General features: G+C 41.9%; 3 protein-coding genes across 3 annotated transcripts; 1 reads left to right on the top strand and 2 right to left on the bottom strand.

Annotated features, from left to right (window-relative positions):
* Positions 1-354: 354 nt before the first annotated feature.
* On the bottom strand, positions 355-1,546 carry LOC111776854 (adenylate kinase isoenzyme 6 homolog). The gene is made up of 3 exons (XM_023656249.1): positions 1,284-1,546; positions 738-883; positions 355-646 (listed from the first exon to the last, which is right to left on the bottom strand). Exons 1-3 carry the CDS (start codon positions 1,479-1,481, stop codon positions 466-468), a joined length of 525 nt encoding a protein of 174 aa, XP_023512017.1. The 5' UTR covers positions 1,482-1,546; the 3' UTR covers positions 355-465.
* Positions 1,547-4,733: 3,187 nt separating this feature from the next.
* On the bottom strand, positions 4,734-13,347 carry LOC111776825 (exonuclease V, chloroplastic). Its single transcript, XM_023656207.1, is given in 9 exon segments — positions 4,734-5,175; positions 5,289-5,365; positions 9,043-9,196; positions 9,278-9,427; positions 10,223-10,344; positions 11,573-11,677; positions 11,781-12,181; positions 12,184-12,250; positions 13,213-13,347. Coding segments are annotated over 8 exon segments (1,266 nt in total). The 5' UTR covers positions 12,221-12,250; positions 13,213-13,347; the 3' UTR covers positions 4,734-4,955.
* A 17-nt stretch (positions 13,348-13,364) lies between these two features.
* On the top strand, positions 13,365-16,325 carry LOC111776816 (vicilin-like seed storage protein At2g28490). Its single transcript, XM_023656195.1, has 5 exons — positions 13,365-13,904; positions 14,805-14,986; positions 15,081-15,161; positions 15,274-15,669; positions 15,763-16,325. The coding sequence occupies exons 1-5, from the start codon at positions 13,577-13,579 to the stop codon at positions 16,273-16,275; spliced, it is 1,500 nt and encodes a 499-aa protein (XP_023511963.1). The 5' UTR covers positions 13,365-13,576; the 3' UTR covers positions 16,276-16,325.
* The last annotated feature ends 19 nt before the right edge of the window (positions 16,326-16,344 follow it).

The following is a 16,344-nucleotide window of genomic DNA, read 5'->3' as shown; positions in this document are numbered from 1 at the left end:
CGAAGACCACGGACTCACCAGAGTGCCGAAGACCACGGACTCACCAGAGTGCCGAAGACCACGGACTCACCAGAGTGCCGAAGACCACGGACTCACCCGAGTGCACACACGAATGTCTTCATCCATGCAAATCAGACAAGAGCCCATTCATACAAAGATGAACAAGAGTGTATGACTTATTACCCTTCTTCAAAGGCCCATATTTGCTTGCTGAGTGCTTGACAATTTTCCTGTTCCCAAGTGACTTGAGCGATCTTCAATGGACATGCCAGATCTTCCACCTAGCAAAATTCTTCGTTTATCCATTCATTGATAAAACTTTGTAAAACCTGAAGGAAAAGGGCAGCTTACAAATACTCCAAATAATGGGGAATTGGGAAGATATATAACTATATAAATCTGGCAAGAAACCCAATTCGATCATGCAGCAAAGGCGGCTTTCTTTTACTTTACATAAAAATGAAATCAAGAAAGCCAATTCTTAACCCAGTTCGACAGAGTTTCAACGTTTCTAGCTACATCTTCAACAGTGTCACTCCTTAGAGCCACCACTATGTTCTCCTCATAGTTTTCCTTCGCTTCCTCGAGCAATATCTGAAAGATTTCGCATTCAATATTGTTTGAAAGCTTAGCTCCATCGTATCCCCTGCACCACAAACAGAATTCCACAAGCGTTTGAGAAGAGAGCCAAAATGGCGGAACAAAATACACAAACAGGAAGTCTTTAATTTCGTTACCTCTTCGTCAAGCGATCATACAAGATAGAGTTCTCGGTCTGGAGAACAACCACGCGATCAAACCACCGCTCAGGAAAAAAATCACAACCGTGATAATCCACAATGATTCCACCTTCGTCCATCAAATCCTCCAACTCATCGCAGACCTGAAAGTTTCAGTGCACCTGCAGGTTAGCATCGTCTTATATACAACGGAAAGACCATTAGAAAAAAAGAATTAATATTAAGAGGATATTTTGCGGTGATAATTAGTTAGAATATATCTCACATATTTAGGGAGTTGTTAGTATAGATTTGATTAACCGTATATTTTATTTATTTACCAGATTTAGTTAGATATATATTTTTTCTATTTGTAGGTATTAGTTGATAGTTTGTATCCTATTTAAACGTGGTAAACATGAATGAAGATCATACTTTCGATCCCAATTCTATTTCTATTTCTCATTCTTAACAATTAAGTCTAAAACCACTCTCGATTCGCAATAGCTTACAAGACGATGAAATCAGCAGTTCATGCAAGGATTAAAGAAGCAAAAACCTAACCAGATCTTCGTTGATTACATAGCACTGGAGTTCGTCATCCCAGCCATCGTGCAAACTCTTCTCCTTCACAAGGTCCCCAACGGAGACATGACGAAGCTGAGCGGCGTCTGCTAAAGCAGATGCCGTTGTTGTCTTGCCGGTTCCAGGAGTTCCGGTGATCAATATGTTCGGTCTCTGCCTCTTCCGATCTTGCGCCATCGGAAATTTTCCCGCCTCCACTTTTTACTGTAAATTTCCGTTAACAGTGCGCTTGCTTTTCAGTTTTCTAGGGTTCTTCTTCCTATTCCTTTGGTTTGATCCTCCGAATTCTCTCATCCAATTAAAAAGTGCCACGTCGCCATAATATGTTTTACTTTTAAAAAATATTTAATTCATTAATTTGGGCTTGTAGCCCATAGCGAAGATGGCGATTGGGCCGCTCTCGGCCCATTTACTACCAAGAAGACATCTGCCCCCAGCTATTTTGTTCCAATATAGATTTAAAAAAATTGTATTTTTTAAGCGAAAATACAAATATATATATATATATATATATATATATATATATATATATATATATATATTTTAATTTCAAAAATACTTTTTAATTTTTCAATAAATATGGCCTTTTATAAAATTTTCTAAAATAATATTTAAGTAACGGAACATAGACTGAGACTCGAACACAAGCTAATCGTTACTGGTCAATGCCAGAACGTAATTTCTATATAAATTTCTTAATGATTTCTTTTATAATTGTCATTACAAGAAGATAACCATAATATTGTAACGATATATTTGTAGTAAAATAAATCACTAGCTTACATTAAATTGTAGCTTCGAACAGGAATAGTGAGAGTATGAACCATAACCTTGTATAAGATAGTCTTGGTTGCCATTTTTAGATGAATTACTCGGGTTTTCGAGTAGGGTCGAGGCTAGCATTTGCAGGGCAATCGGAAGCATATTGACAATGTCGACATTTCCATCGTTCTTTATATATATATATATATATATATATATATATATATATATATATATATAAATTTTAATTTCAAAAATACTTTTTAATTTTTCAATAAATATGGCCTTTTATAAAATTTTCTAAAATAATATTTAAGTAACGGAACATAGACTGAGACTCGAACACAAGCTAATCGTTACTGGTCAATGCCAGAACGTAATTTCTATATAAATTTCTTAATGATTTCTTTTATAATTGTCATTACAAGAAGATAACCATAATATTGTAACGATATATTTGTAGTAAAATAAATCACTAGCTTACATTAAATTGTAGCTTCGAACAGGAATAGTGAGAGTATGAACCATAACCTTGTATAAGATAGTCTTGGTTGCCATTTTTAGATGAATTACTCGGGTTTTCGAGTAGGGTCGAGGCTAGCATTTGCAGGGCAATCGGAAGCATATTGACAATGTCGACATTTCCATCGTTCTTCGAGAGGAGTACATTCGGGTTCTCGTTGTCCATGCCAGACCTGGAGTGAGGTCTCGAGTTGACTCTTGAGCCAACCATGATCATATGCAAATTCATCTTCACCAATAATAGATTGATCCTTTTGTGATTCATATCTGCACCATGAAATCAACCATATGATATCGGAACTCAGATGCTGAAACCGTTATTATAATGAAGCGCAAAGGATAGGCATCGTTCGAGCGAGAAAGAACTCGTGGCGAAGTACCTTAGTAAGAGTTGATTGTGAGTAGGAGGCAGCATGCTACAACAGTTTATGTAGTATCTCACTACATCATCAAGAGTCTGTACAAACAAGATCACTAGGTAAACTCGCAATCGTTATGTTACGTAAAATGTTTAAAAGAACTTTACATAAAGTTGGTGTAATAGCTCAAGTCCACCGCTAGCAGATATTGTTCGCTTTGGCCCGTTACATATCACCGTCGGCCTCACGATTTTTAAAACTAGTCTATTAGAGAGAGATTTTCACACCCTTATAAGGAATGTATTGCTCCTCTCTCCAACCGATGTGGGATCTCACAATCTACCCCCCGATTAGGGGCCAACGTGCTTATTAGCACACCGCCTAGTGTCTAGCTTTAATACCATTTGTAACAGCCCAAGCCCATCGTTAGCAAATATTGTTTGCTTCGGTCCGTTACATATAGTCGTTAGCCTCGTAGGTTTTAAAATGCGTCTATTAGGGAGAGGTTCCCACACCCTTATAACGACTTCATTCTCTTCTCCAACCAATGTGGGATTTCACAATCCACCCTCGTAGGGGCCTAGCGTCCTCAGTGGCACACAACCTAGTATCTGGCTCTGATACCATTTGTAACAACTCAAGCCCACTGCTAGCAAATATTGTCCGATTTGGCCTATTACGTATCGCCGTCAGCCTCACGGTTATTAAAACGCGTCTACTAGAGAGAGGTTCCACACCCTTATAAGAAATGTTTTGTTTCCTCTCCAATCGACGTAGGATCTCACAATCCACCCCCTTAAGGGCCCAGCGTCCTCGCAGACACACTGCCTAGTATCTGGCTCTTGTACCATTTGTAAGAGCTCAAGCCCACTGCTAGCAGATATTGTCTACTTTGGCCCGTTATGTATTGCCGTCAACCTCATAGTTTTTAAAACACGTCTACTAAGGAGAGGTTCCCACACCCTAATAAGCAATGCTTCGTTCTCCTCTCCAACCGATATGGGATCTCACAATCCACCCCCTTAAGGGCCCAACGTCCTCATTGGCACACCGTCTAGTGTCTGGCTCTTGTACCATTTGTAAGAGTTCAAGCTCACTGCTAGCAGATATTGTCCACTTTGGCCCATTACGTATCGTCGTCAGCCTCACAGTTTCTAAAACGCATCTACTAGGGAGAGGTTCCCACACCCTTATAAGGAATGCTTCATTCCCTTCTCCAACCGATGTGAGATTTCACAATCCACCCCCTTACGAGCTCAACATTCTCGTTGACACACCGCCTGGTGTTTAGCTCTAATACCATTTGTAACAGTCCAAGCCCACCACTAGCAGATATTGTCCGCTTTGACCCATTACATATCACCATCAACCTCACAGTTTCTAAAACGCATCTACTAGGGAGAGATTCCCACACCCTTACAAGGAATGCTCGTTCTCCTCCCCAACCGACGTCCAGATCTCACCGTTAGTATCATTTCTTCATCATCATCATGATTATTACGAAAGAAAAAAGAAGAAGTTAAAAGCTCTACCTTTGCAGTGAAACCAGACGAAGCAGTACTGTCGGCAATTTCCTCCGACAAGATGGAATGAGGATTCAAAGAAAAGAAATCAAAAAACTGTCTGGTAGAGAAGCCATCACAGATNTATATATATATATATATATATATATATATATAAATTTTAATTTCAAAAATACTTTTTAATTTTTCAATAAATATGGCCTTTTATAAAATTTTCTAAAATAATATTTAAGTAACGGAACATAGACTGAGACTCGAACACAAGCTAATCGTTACTGGTCAATGCCAGAACGTAATTTCTATATAAATTTCTTAATGATTTCTTTTATAATTGTCATTACAAGAAGATAACCATAATATTGTAACGATATATTTGTAGTAAAATAAATCACTAGCTTACATTAAATTGTAGCTTCGAACAGGAATAGTGAGAGTATGAACCATAACCTTGTATAAGATAGTCTTGGTTGCCATTTTTAGATGAATTACTCGGGTTTTCGAGTAGGGTCGAGGCTAGCATTTGCAGGGCAATCGGAAGCATATTGACAATGTCGACATTTCCATCGTTCTTCGAGAGGAGTACATTCGGGTTCTCGTTGTCCATGCCAGACCTGGAGTGAGGTCTCGAGTTGACTCTTGAGCCAACCATGATCATATGCAAATTCATCTTCACCAATAATAGATTGATCCTTTTGTGATTCATATCTGCACCATGAAATCAACCATATGATATCGGAACTCAGATGCTGAAACCGTTATTATAATGAAGCGCAAAGGATAGGCATCGTTCGAGCGAGAAAGAACTCGTGGCGAAGTACCTTAGTAAGAGTTGATTGTGAGTAGGAGGCAGCATGCTACAACAGTTTATGTAGTATCTCACTACATCATCAAGAGTCTGTACAAACAAGATCACTAGGTAAACTCGCAATCGTTATGTTACGTAAAATGTTTAAAAGAACTTTACATAAAGTTGGTGTAATAGCTCAAGTCCACCGCTAGCAGATATTGTTCGCTTTGGCCCGTTACATATCACCGTCGGCCTCACGATTTTTAAAACTAGTCTATTAGAGAGAGATTTTCACACCCTTATAAGGAATGTATTGCTCCTCTCTCCAACCGATGTGGGATCTCACAATCTACCCCCCGATTAGGGGCCAACGTGCTTATTAGCACACCGCCTAGTGTCTAGCTTTAATACCATTTGTAACAGCCCAAGCCCATCGTTAGCAAATATTGTTTGCTTCGGTCCGTTACATATAGTCGTTAGCCTCGTAGGTTTTAAAATGCGTCTATTAGGGAGAGGTTCCCACACCCTTATAACGACTTCATTCTCTTCTCCAACCAATGTGGGATTTCACAATCCACCCTCGTAGGGGCCTAGCGTCCTCAGTGGCACACAACCTAGTATCTGGCTCTGATACCATTTGTAACAACTCAAGCCCACTGCTAGCAAATATTGTCCGATTTGGCCTATTACGTATCGCCGTCAGCCTCACGGTTATTAAAACGCGTCTACTAGAGAGAGGTTCCACACCCTTATAAGAAATGTTTTGTTTCCTCTCCAATCGACGTAGGATCTCACAATCCACCCCCTTAAGGGCCCAGCGTCCTCGCAGACACACTGCCTAGTATCTGGCTCTTGTACCATTTGTAAGAGCTCAAGCCCACTGCTAGCAGATATTGTCTACTTTGGCCCGTTATGTATTGCCGTCAACCTCATAGTTTTTAAAACACGTCTACTAAGGAGAGGTTCCCACACCCTAATAAGCAATGCTTCGTTCTCCTCTCCAACCGATATGGGATCTCACAATCCACCCCCTTAAGGGCCCAACGTCCTCATTGGCACACCGTCTAGTGTCTGGCTCTTGTACCATTTGTAAGAGTTCAAGCTCACTGCTAGCAGATATTGTCCACTTTGGCCCATTACGTATCGTCGTCAGCCTCACAGTTTCTAAAACGCATCTACTAGGGAGAGGTTCCCACACCCTTATAAGGAATGCTTCATTCCCTTCTCCAACCGATGTGAGATTTCACAATCCACCCCCTTACGAGCTCAACATTCTCGTTGACACACCGCCTGGTGTTTAGCTCTAATACCATTTGTAACAGTCCAAGCCCACCACTAGCAGATATTGTCCGCTTTGACCCATTACATATCACCATCAACCTCACAGTTTCTAAAACGCATCTACTAGGGAGAGATTCCCACACCCTTACAAGGAATGCTCGTTCTCCTCCCCAACCGACGTCCAGATCTCACCGTTAGTATCATTTCTTCATCATCATCATGATTATTACGAAAGAAAAAAGAAGAAGTTAAAAGCTCTACCTTTGCAGTGAAACCAGACGAAGCAGTACTGTCGGCAATTTCCTCCGACAAGATGGAATGAGGATTCAAAGAAAAGAAATCAAAAAACTGTCTGGTAGAGAAGCCATCACAGATCAGACAGTCCAATAAGAACTTATAACACATTAATTGAAGCCTAGAAGAAGAACATAGACAGTTAACGTCAGTATAGTTTCCAAGCAAGATATGAACAAAACAACAGTAAGTAATTACATACTTTCCATTTCTTTGTTGTGGTTCAGCAGGAATTGTATGTCGCATACGAGTTTTTGTGTCTATCAACATTGGAACTTTGCAGGTACCAATCTCCAACATTTGGATCTCATCAATCACACCAACCATCCATACACCTTCTACTAACCCCATTCTGATCCAATGCAAACATAACTTTAGTGAGATCGAGAGTAATGGAAGCTCGAGAGAGAAACAATCCTACTCGGTTTCTTCGTTTTGTTATCCACAAAATGTAAAGTTGGTGTAACAGCCCAAGCCCACCGCTAGCATATATTGTCCTCTTTGGGCTTTCTCTTTCGGGCTTCTTCTCAAGGTTTTTAAAACGCGTATGCTAGGGAGAGGTTTCCACACCCTTAAAAAGAATGCTTCATTCTCCTCCCCAGCTAACGTGGGATCTCACAATCCACCCCCTTTTGGGGCCCAACGTCCTCGTTGGCACTCGTTCCCTTCTCCAACTAATGTGGGACCCTCAATCCACCCCCATTCGGGACGCAACGTCCTTGTTGGCACACCACCTCGTGTTCACCCCCCTCCAAGGCTCAGCCTCTTTATTGGCACACCACCCGGTGTTTGCCTCTAATACCATTCGTAACAGCCCAAACCCACCGCTAGCAAATATTGTCCTNATAAAGTTGGTGTAATAGCTCAAGTCCACCGCTAGCAGATATTGTTCGCTTTGGCCCGTTACATATCACCGTCGGCCTCACGATTTTTAAAACTAGTCTATTAGAGAGAGATTTTCACACCCTTATAAGGAATGTATTGCTCCTCTCTCCAACCGATGTGGGATCTCACAATCTACCCCCCGATTAGGGGCCAACGTGCTTATTAGCACACCGCCTAGTGTCTAGCTTTAATACCATTTGTAACAGCCCAAGCCCATCGTTAGCAAATATTGTTTGCTTCGGTCCGTTACATATAGTCGTTAGCCTCGTAGGTTTTAAAATGCGTCTATTAGGGAGAGGTTCCCACACCCTTATAACGACTTCATTCTCTTCTCCAACCAATGTGGGATTTCACAATCCACCCTCGTAGGGGCCTAGCGTCCTCAGTGGCACACAACCTAGTATCTGGCTCTGATACCATTTGTAACAACTCAAGCCCACTGCTAGCAAATATTGTCCGATTTGGCCTATTACGTATCGCCGTCAGCCTCACGGTTATTAAAACGCGTCTACTAGAGAGAGGTTCCACACCCTTATAAGAAATGTTTTGTTTCCTCTCCAATCGACGTAGGATCTCACAATCCACCCCCTTAAGGGCCCAGCGTCCTCGCAGACACACTGCCTAGTATCTGGCTCTTGTACCATTTGTAAGAGCTCAAGCCCACTGCTAGCAGATATTGTCTACTTTGGCCCGTTATGTATTGCCGTCAACCTCATAGTTTTTAAAACACGTCTACTAAGGAGAGGTTCCCACACCCTAATAAGCAATGCTTCGTTCTCCTCTCCAACCGATATGGGATCTCACAATCCACCCCCTTAAGGGCCCAACGTCCTCATTGGCACACCGTCTAGTGTCTGGCTCTTGTACCATTTGTAAGAGTTCAAGCTCACTGCTAGCAGATATTGTCCACTTTGGCCCATTACGTATCGTCGTCAGCCTCACAGTTTCTAAAACGCATCTACTAGGGAGAGGTTCCCACACCCTTATAAGGAATGCTTCATTCCCTTCTCCAACCGATGTGAGATTTCACAATCCACCCCCTTACGAGCTCAACATTCTCGTTGACACACCGCCTGGTGTTTAGCTCTAATACCATTTGTAACAGTCCAAGCCCACCACTAGCAGATATTGTCCGCTTTGACCCATTACATATCACCATCAACCTCACAGTTTCTAAAACGCATCTACTAGGGAGAGATTCCCACACCCTTACAAGGAATGCTCGTTCTCCTCCCCAACCGACGTCCAGATCTCACCGTTAGTATCATTTCTTCATCATCATCATGATTATTACGAAAGAAAAAAGAAGAAGTTAAAAGCTCTACCTTTGCAGTGAAACCAGACGAAGCAGTACTGTCGGCAATTTCCTCCGACAAGATGGAATGAGGATTCAAAGAAAAGAAATCAAAAAACTGTCTGGTAGAGAAGCCATCACAGATCAGACAGTCCAATAAGAACTTATAACACATTAATTGAAGCCTAGAAGAAGAACATAGACAGTTAACGTCAGTATAGTTTCCAAGCAAGATATGAACAAAACAACAGTAAGTAATTACATACTTTCCATTTCTTTGTTGTGGTTCAGCAGGAATTGTATGTCGCATACGAGTTTTTGTGTCTATCAACATTGGAACTTTGCAGGTACCAATCTCCAACATTTGGATCTCATCAATCACACCAACCATCCATACACCTTCTACTAACCCCATTCTGATCCAATGCAAACATAACTTTAGTGAGATCGAGAGTAATGGAAGCTCGAGAGAGAAACAATCCTACTCGGTTTCTTCGTTTTGTTATCCACAAAATGTAAAGTTGGTGTAACAGCCCAAGCCCACCGCTAGCATATATTGTCCTCTTTGGGCTTTCTCTTTCGGGCTTCTTCTCAAGGTTTTTAAAACGCGTATGCTAGGGAGAGGTTTCCACACCCTTAAAAAGAATGCTTCATTCTCCTCCCCAGCTAACGTGGGATCTCACAATCCACCCCCTTTTGGGGCCCAACGTCCTCGTTGGCACTCGTTCCCTTCTCCAACTAATGTGGGACCCTCAATCCACCCCCATTCGGGACGCAACGTCCTTGTTGGCACACCACCTCGTGTTCACCCCCCTCCAAGGCTCAGCCTCTTTATTGGCACACCACCCGGTGTTTGCCTCTAATACCATTCGTAACAGCCCAAACCCACCGCTAGCAAATATTGTCCTCTTTGAGCTTTCCCTTTCGGGTTTCCCTCAAGGTTTTTAAAACGCGTTTGTTAGGGAGAGGTTTCTACACCTTTATAAAAAATGTTCCGTTTTCCTCCCAGCCGATGTAGAATCTCACAATTCTCCTATTCATTCAGGGAATTGAACCAGGCAGTAGAGCTGCCAGATTTTCAACCTTAAAGTCCCTGAAGTGTAACAAAAATGTCCGACCACAGGCGTAACAGTTTATGGGTGTAACTAGAATGTCTGCTGATGGACAAACAATATTGATTGGGCAACCGGACACAAAAACGTGAGACTTACACAGGCAGTTCCCGAGTCAATCCTTCAAACAGTAGTTGGTTTACACCAAATGTAAAATTAAGAAGCTTCAAAGCCCAATTATCTTCAGCTGATTTCACCTGAACTTTGACTTTTTTTACAACCTACACGGATTCAAGTACAATACAGTTAAAACAGGTACTTGACACTAAATGCTATAGGCTTTTAGGCAGCTATCCATAGTGGAACTAACACAGAAAACTCAGTCCTAGCATGGTCAAATATGTGATAAATGGTTCAAGCATCACGTGGTTGCAAAAGCCATTTTCGGGGGGAGGGGGGCTAAGTGTAACAGCCCAAGTCCACCGCTAACAGATATTATCCACTTTGGCCCGTTACGTATCGTCATCAGCCTCACGGTTTTAAAACATGTCGACTAGAGACNCACAATCCACCCCCTTAAGGGCCCAGCGTCCTCGCAGACACACTGCCTAGTATCTGGCTCTTGTANCCCTTATAAGGAATGCTTCGTTCCCCTCTCCAACCGATGTGAGTTCTCACAATCTACCCCCTTGGGAGCCAACGTCCTTACTGGCACACCGCTTAGTGCTTGGCACTAATACCATTTGTAACAACTCAAGCCTATCGCTAACAAATATTGTCACTTTGGCTCATTACGTATCGCCGTCAACCTCACGGTTTTAAAACGTGTCGACTAGGGAGAGGTTTCCACACCCTTATAAGAAATGCTTCGTTTCCCTCTCCAATCGATGTGAGATCTCACAATCCACCCCTCTTGGGGGCCAACGTCCTCACTGGCACACCGCTCAGTACTTGGCTCTGATACCATTTCTAACAATCCAAGTCCATCGCTAGCAGATATTGTCCACTTTGGCCCATTACGTATCGTCATCAACCTCACAATTATAAAACGCATCGACTAGGGAGAGGTTCCCACACCCTTATAAGAAATACTTCGTTCCCCTCTCCAAACGATGTGAGATCTCACAATCCACCCCTCTTAGGAGCCAACGTCCTCACTAGCACACTAATCAGTGCTTGACTCTAATACCATTTGTAACAACCAAAGCCCATCACTAGCAGATATCGTCCGCTTCGACTCGTTACGTATCGTCGTCAACCTCACGATTTTAAAACGCGCCTACTAGGGAGATGTTTCCACACCCTTATAAGGAATGCTTCGTTCCCCTCTCCAACCGATGTGAGATCTCACAATCTACTTGGGAGCTGACGTCCTCACTGGCACACCACTCAATGCTTAGCTCTTATACCATTTGTAACAACCCAAGCCTAAGATATCATCTGTTTTGGAACAGCTATACTAAAGAACATCCACAAATGAAATGTGCAATCTGAAGACTAGAAGTTTACCTCTGCTTCAAGCATGGCGTGGCGTGCAATACCTGCTTCCATAGCTTTGGTTTTCTTCCTAACTCCAGAAAGAAGACATAACTCCATCTGTTTTTCACACCATTCCTGCATATACCAAATCAGGACATAATCACATAAACAAACAAATTTAGTTCTTCAAAGTTCAATCCGATCAAATCAAATCAACATCTAAACAAGAAATTCATACCGTGCGAGTAATATCAGTGACGGCCAACCCCTTATTCCTTCTAAAACGTTGCAGAAGCGATTCATTGACTTTGATCTTCTTCTGGGTACTCGAAGATTTGCAGAGATCCTCGATATCTAGCTGGGAAGAAGGGAGGCCCCTTTTGGATAGAAGAGTAATAGAGTGAATAGACCTGGTGTTAAAGAGATTCTGAGACGAACAAGAAGGTGGATGAATGGCGGAGCTTGAAGATCGAGCAGTGGTGACGGCGGCGGCTAAGGCAGCTTCGATTAGGGCCATTTCCTCGTCGCTCACGATCTCAACCGGAATATTTGGGACGCCTTTGTGGGTATTGTCGTCGTCGTTAAATGGCGGTAACCCGGAACTTGAATCCGCCATTTTTGGTCGATCCAGTGAAATGAGTTGGGGGATCGTGGACCAGTTACCGTTGCAATCGCCATGTTGTTGGAGTTTTAAGGATTTAAAAGCTTCTTCGAATAGACAGAAAGACAAAAGGCGGAAGATATTATTGAAGAACACAAATTTCCTTCGCGCTATTAATTTTAATAAAAATAACATTAAATAAAAATAAAAATAATTGCAGTGTAAGATTTCTAATGTCGTATTCGTTGAAATTTATTTTTTTCAATATTTAATATTTCAACTAAAATATATTTTATTTATCATTATAATTACAGTAAGACATATTGAAAAATATTATAACCTGACTGAAAGGAATATTTTTATTAACACTCAATATACCTCGATTTAGTTTCCATTAAAAATACTAAAAATGATTTTTTTTTTTTTGTTAAGAAAAAAACTAAAATGATTTAAATCAATAGCTAACATGAACTTAGACCCTTAAAATGAAAATAATAATAATAACAATTTATTGAAAAATTTGGATTGTTTCACCGTTGAAATTATTTATGGTCGGGTCAACCTAATCAACTAAAAATAAAGTTACAATTCATCCTTATCCTATCTTGAAAATGAAAAATATTTAGCATTTATAACCGAAATTAGAGATGCATTGTAGCTTCTTTGATATTTTAAATTTTAATGATTAACCAAGTGTGAATAAATGCAATTTTTTAAAAAGAGACCACTAAACTCAATTAAACTCATCAAGTAACCATATATGGAGAGGAGATTGAGTCGATTTAGCAACAGCACCTGCAAATAATAGGAGCACAAACTCAATTAAACTCATCCGGTAACCATATATGAAGAGGAAATTGAGTCGATTTAGCAATCGCACATGCAAATAATAGGAGCACAAACTCAATTAAACTCATCCAGTAACCATATATGAAGAGGAAATTGAGTCGATTTAGCAACCGCACATGCAAATGCAAATAATAGGAGCACAAAGTAACAAATAATAAATTAACCAGAATATTTTACATAAATCCCAAACTTCAAAGACCTAAAATCCCTAATCGAGTACCTTGCTTGGGTCGAGTGGACCATAAACCTAAATCACCTGGCTCCAATTTTAGCCGAAGTCCAGCCTGTGACAAAATTTGTGAATAGCAACAAAAGAACGAACACATAAATGAAACAAATGGCAAGTGGTGTTTTTAGCTATCCAAGTGAGCGACTCTATCCTGGTCTGAATGTCCCTAAAACATCTCAACTGTGTCGAAATTAAAACCCGCCACCAAAACTCAGAAACTTGCATGATCGACACGCGTCTTCCTCAATCTTCTGAGCTTCGTCTTCATAAAGCCTCACCAACGCCACTCATTACCACAACCAGAAAATAACCCAGAAGCACCTTCGGCGAAGAGAGGAAGAAACAGAGAGCAAAGATGGGGAAGAAAGAAGCCCTTGTGATGCTGTTGATTATTGCTGTTCTGGGAAATGCGATTGGGATTAAGGAGGAAGCAGAAGCAGAAGAAGAAGAAGAATGGTGGAGAGAGAGAGAGGAAGAGAGGGAGTTTAGAAGTAAAGAACGGTTTCTGCTAGAGGATTCGAAGCGGGTGATAGAGACAGAAGCAGGAGAAATGAGGGTGATTAGAAGTCCGGCTTCAAGAATTCTTGACAGGCCCATGCATATCGGCTTCATCACCATGGAACCTAAGTCCCTGTTCGTCCCTCAGTATTTGGACTCCAGCTTGATTCTCTTTGTCCGCAGAGGTAATTGCAGTCTTCTTTCTCAACTCCTCCTTCTTGCTTACATGCATCCATAAGTCACCGTTAAAGAACTCGAAAAGCACTCTACCACAATGAACCAATAAAAGTGATTTTCAATGTTCAATAAGGCCATGCAAGTGCAGATATCGTACTCCTTGAGTTTTTAAACGTATCCTGCCTGGGAGAGGTTTCCAACCAAAGAATGCTTCGTTTCTACTCTCTAGGATGTGGGCTGGCACTTTGTTCCCATCTCCCATCGATGTGAGGTCCCCAATCCTGGGGATCAACATCTTTGGTGGCACACCGTTTTCGTGTGAGGTCCCCAATCCTGGGGATCAACATCTTTGGTGGCACACAGTCTTCGTGTCCACTCCCTTAAGGGCTCAGCCTCCTTGTTGGCATATTGCCCGAGGTTTGGTGGCACGCCGTCTTCGTGTCCACTCCCTTGAGGGCTCAGCCTTCTTGTTGGCAGATTGCCCGAGGTTTGGTGGCACACCGTCTTCGTGTCCACTCCCTTAAGGGCTCAGCCTCCTTGTTGGCATATTGGCCGAGGTCGGGCTCTTATATCATTTGTAACGGTCCAAGCCCACCGCTAGGTTATATTGTCCTTTTTGGATTCTTTTTTGTGCTTTCTCTTAAGGTTTTTACCACGCGATTGATAGGGAGATGGTCTCATTCCAAAATCTGGATGGGCTCAGATATAAATTTGAGATATCACTCCCTCAAATTACAGCTTTTGGGTCCCTCACTGAATAATCTTTTCAAGAAAAGGGATTCAAATACAGGACCCATGTAAATCTTTTTCACAATCTTGACATGCATTTAGTTTTTGGAAGCTAGAGTGTGAATGAAATGGGAAATTTTCAGACAATTGAAGGGAAGGGGAATTGTAATTGATTGCAGGGGAAGTGAAAGTGGGATTGATTTACAAAGACGAGTTAGCAGAGAGGAGGATGAAGGGCGGAGATGTGTACCGGATCCCAGCCGGTTCAGTATTTTACATGGTGAACGTAGGGGAAGGACAGAGACTTCAAATTATCTGCAGCATTGACAAATCTGAGAGCTTGAGTTATGGTACTTTCCAGGTAATTTCTCAGCTTGGTGATAATGGGGGTTGGAATGTGATCGGAATCCGGAATTAGTAATGAAATTTTGATTGTTTTTTTCTTACAATTGCAGTCCTTCTTCATCGGCGGAGGAACCTATCCGGTATCAGTTCTAGCAGGTTTCGACCAGGATACATTGGCTACAGCATTTAATGTAAGAAATTCGACTAAAATCCCTAATCTGCTTCTTTAATTTTGAAACATTATACTCACAGCGCTCTGCTTGTCGTTAACTATGGATTTTCACTCATCAATTTACTCCACAGGTTTCCTATACAGAATTGAGGAGGATTCTATCTAGGCAACGACAGGGTCCAATCGTTTACATCTCGGATACTGAATCGCCGGGGGTTTGGAGTAAGTTTCTACAGGTGAAAGATGGAGACAAAGGAAATAAAATAGCTACCATCAATGAAGATGGCGAAGAAGCAGAGAAGAATAAGACATGGTCATGGAGGAATCTCATGAGTTCGATCTTTGGAAACGAAAATCGGGACAAAACTAAAAGAACAAGAACAGGAAAATCCCCCGATTCGTACAACCTCTACGACAAAACCCCAGACTTCAGCAACGCCTACGGATGGAGCGTTGCCCTAGACGAGCACGAGTATTCTCCTCTAGGTCACTCCGGAATCGGAGTTTATCTCGTCAATCTCACAGCGGTAAATCTAATCCACCGAATCCCTAATTGTCCTCTCAATTAATTTACGTACCTCCCTCGATGTTCGATTCAATACGAATGACCTCTATTACAGGGATCCATGATGGCGCCACACATAAATCCAACCGCGGCAGAGTACGGCATCGTCCTCAGAGGCACAGGCACAATACAAATCGTATATCCAAACGGAACCTCCGCCATGGACACAGAAGTAACCGAAGGGGACGTATTCTGGGTTCCAAGATACTTCCCATTCTGCCAAATCGCATCGAGAACAGGTCCATTCGAGTTCTTCGGATTCACCACGTCATCGCGCAGGAATCGACCGCAGTTCTTGGCCGGTGCGAATTCGGTTTTCCACACTCTAAGAAGCCCGGCAGTGGCATCAGCATTCGACATAACAGAGGACGACCTCGACCGGTTGCTGAGCTTGCAGCACGAGGTGGTGATTCTGCCGTCAGCGGAGATTGCGCCGCCGCACAAGGAGGAGGAGAAGAGGAGGAGGAGAGAGGAAGGAAGGAGGGAGAGGGAGAGGGAAAGCGAAAGGGAAAGGGAAAGGGAAAGGGAAACGGAAGAAGAGTGGACGAGGCGATTAGGAGCGGTTTGATTAATGGAAAAATGGCGGGAAATAAAAATATAATTTCCATTGCTTTTTTTTTTTTTTTTTTTTTTTTTT

Source organism: Cucurbita pepo, chromosome LG16, assembly GCF_002806865.2.
Source record: "Cucurbita pepo subsp. pepo cultivar mu-cu-16 chromosome LG16, ASM280686v2, whole genome shotgun sequence".
Taxonomy (NCBI): Eukaryota; Viridiplantae; Streptophyta; class Magnoliopsida; order Cucurbitales; family Cucurbitaceae; genus Cucurbita; species Cucurbita pepo.
Note: the sequence above shows the minus strand (reverse complement) of the source record. Positions and strands in the feature narration are given on the sequence as shown.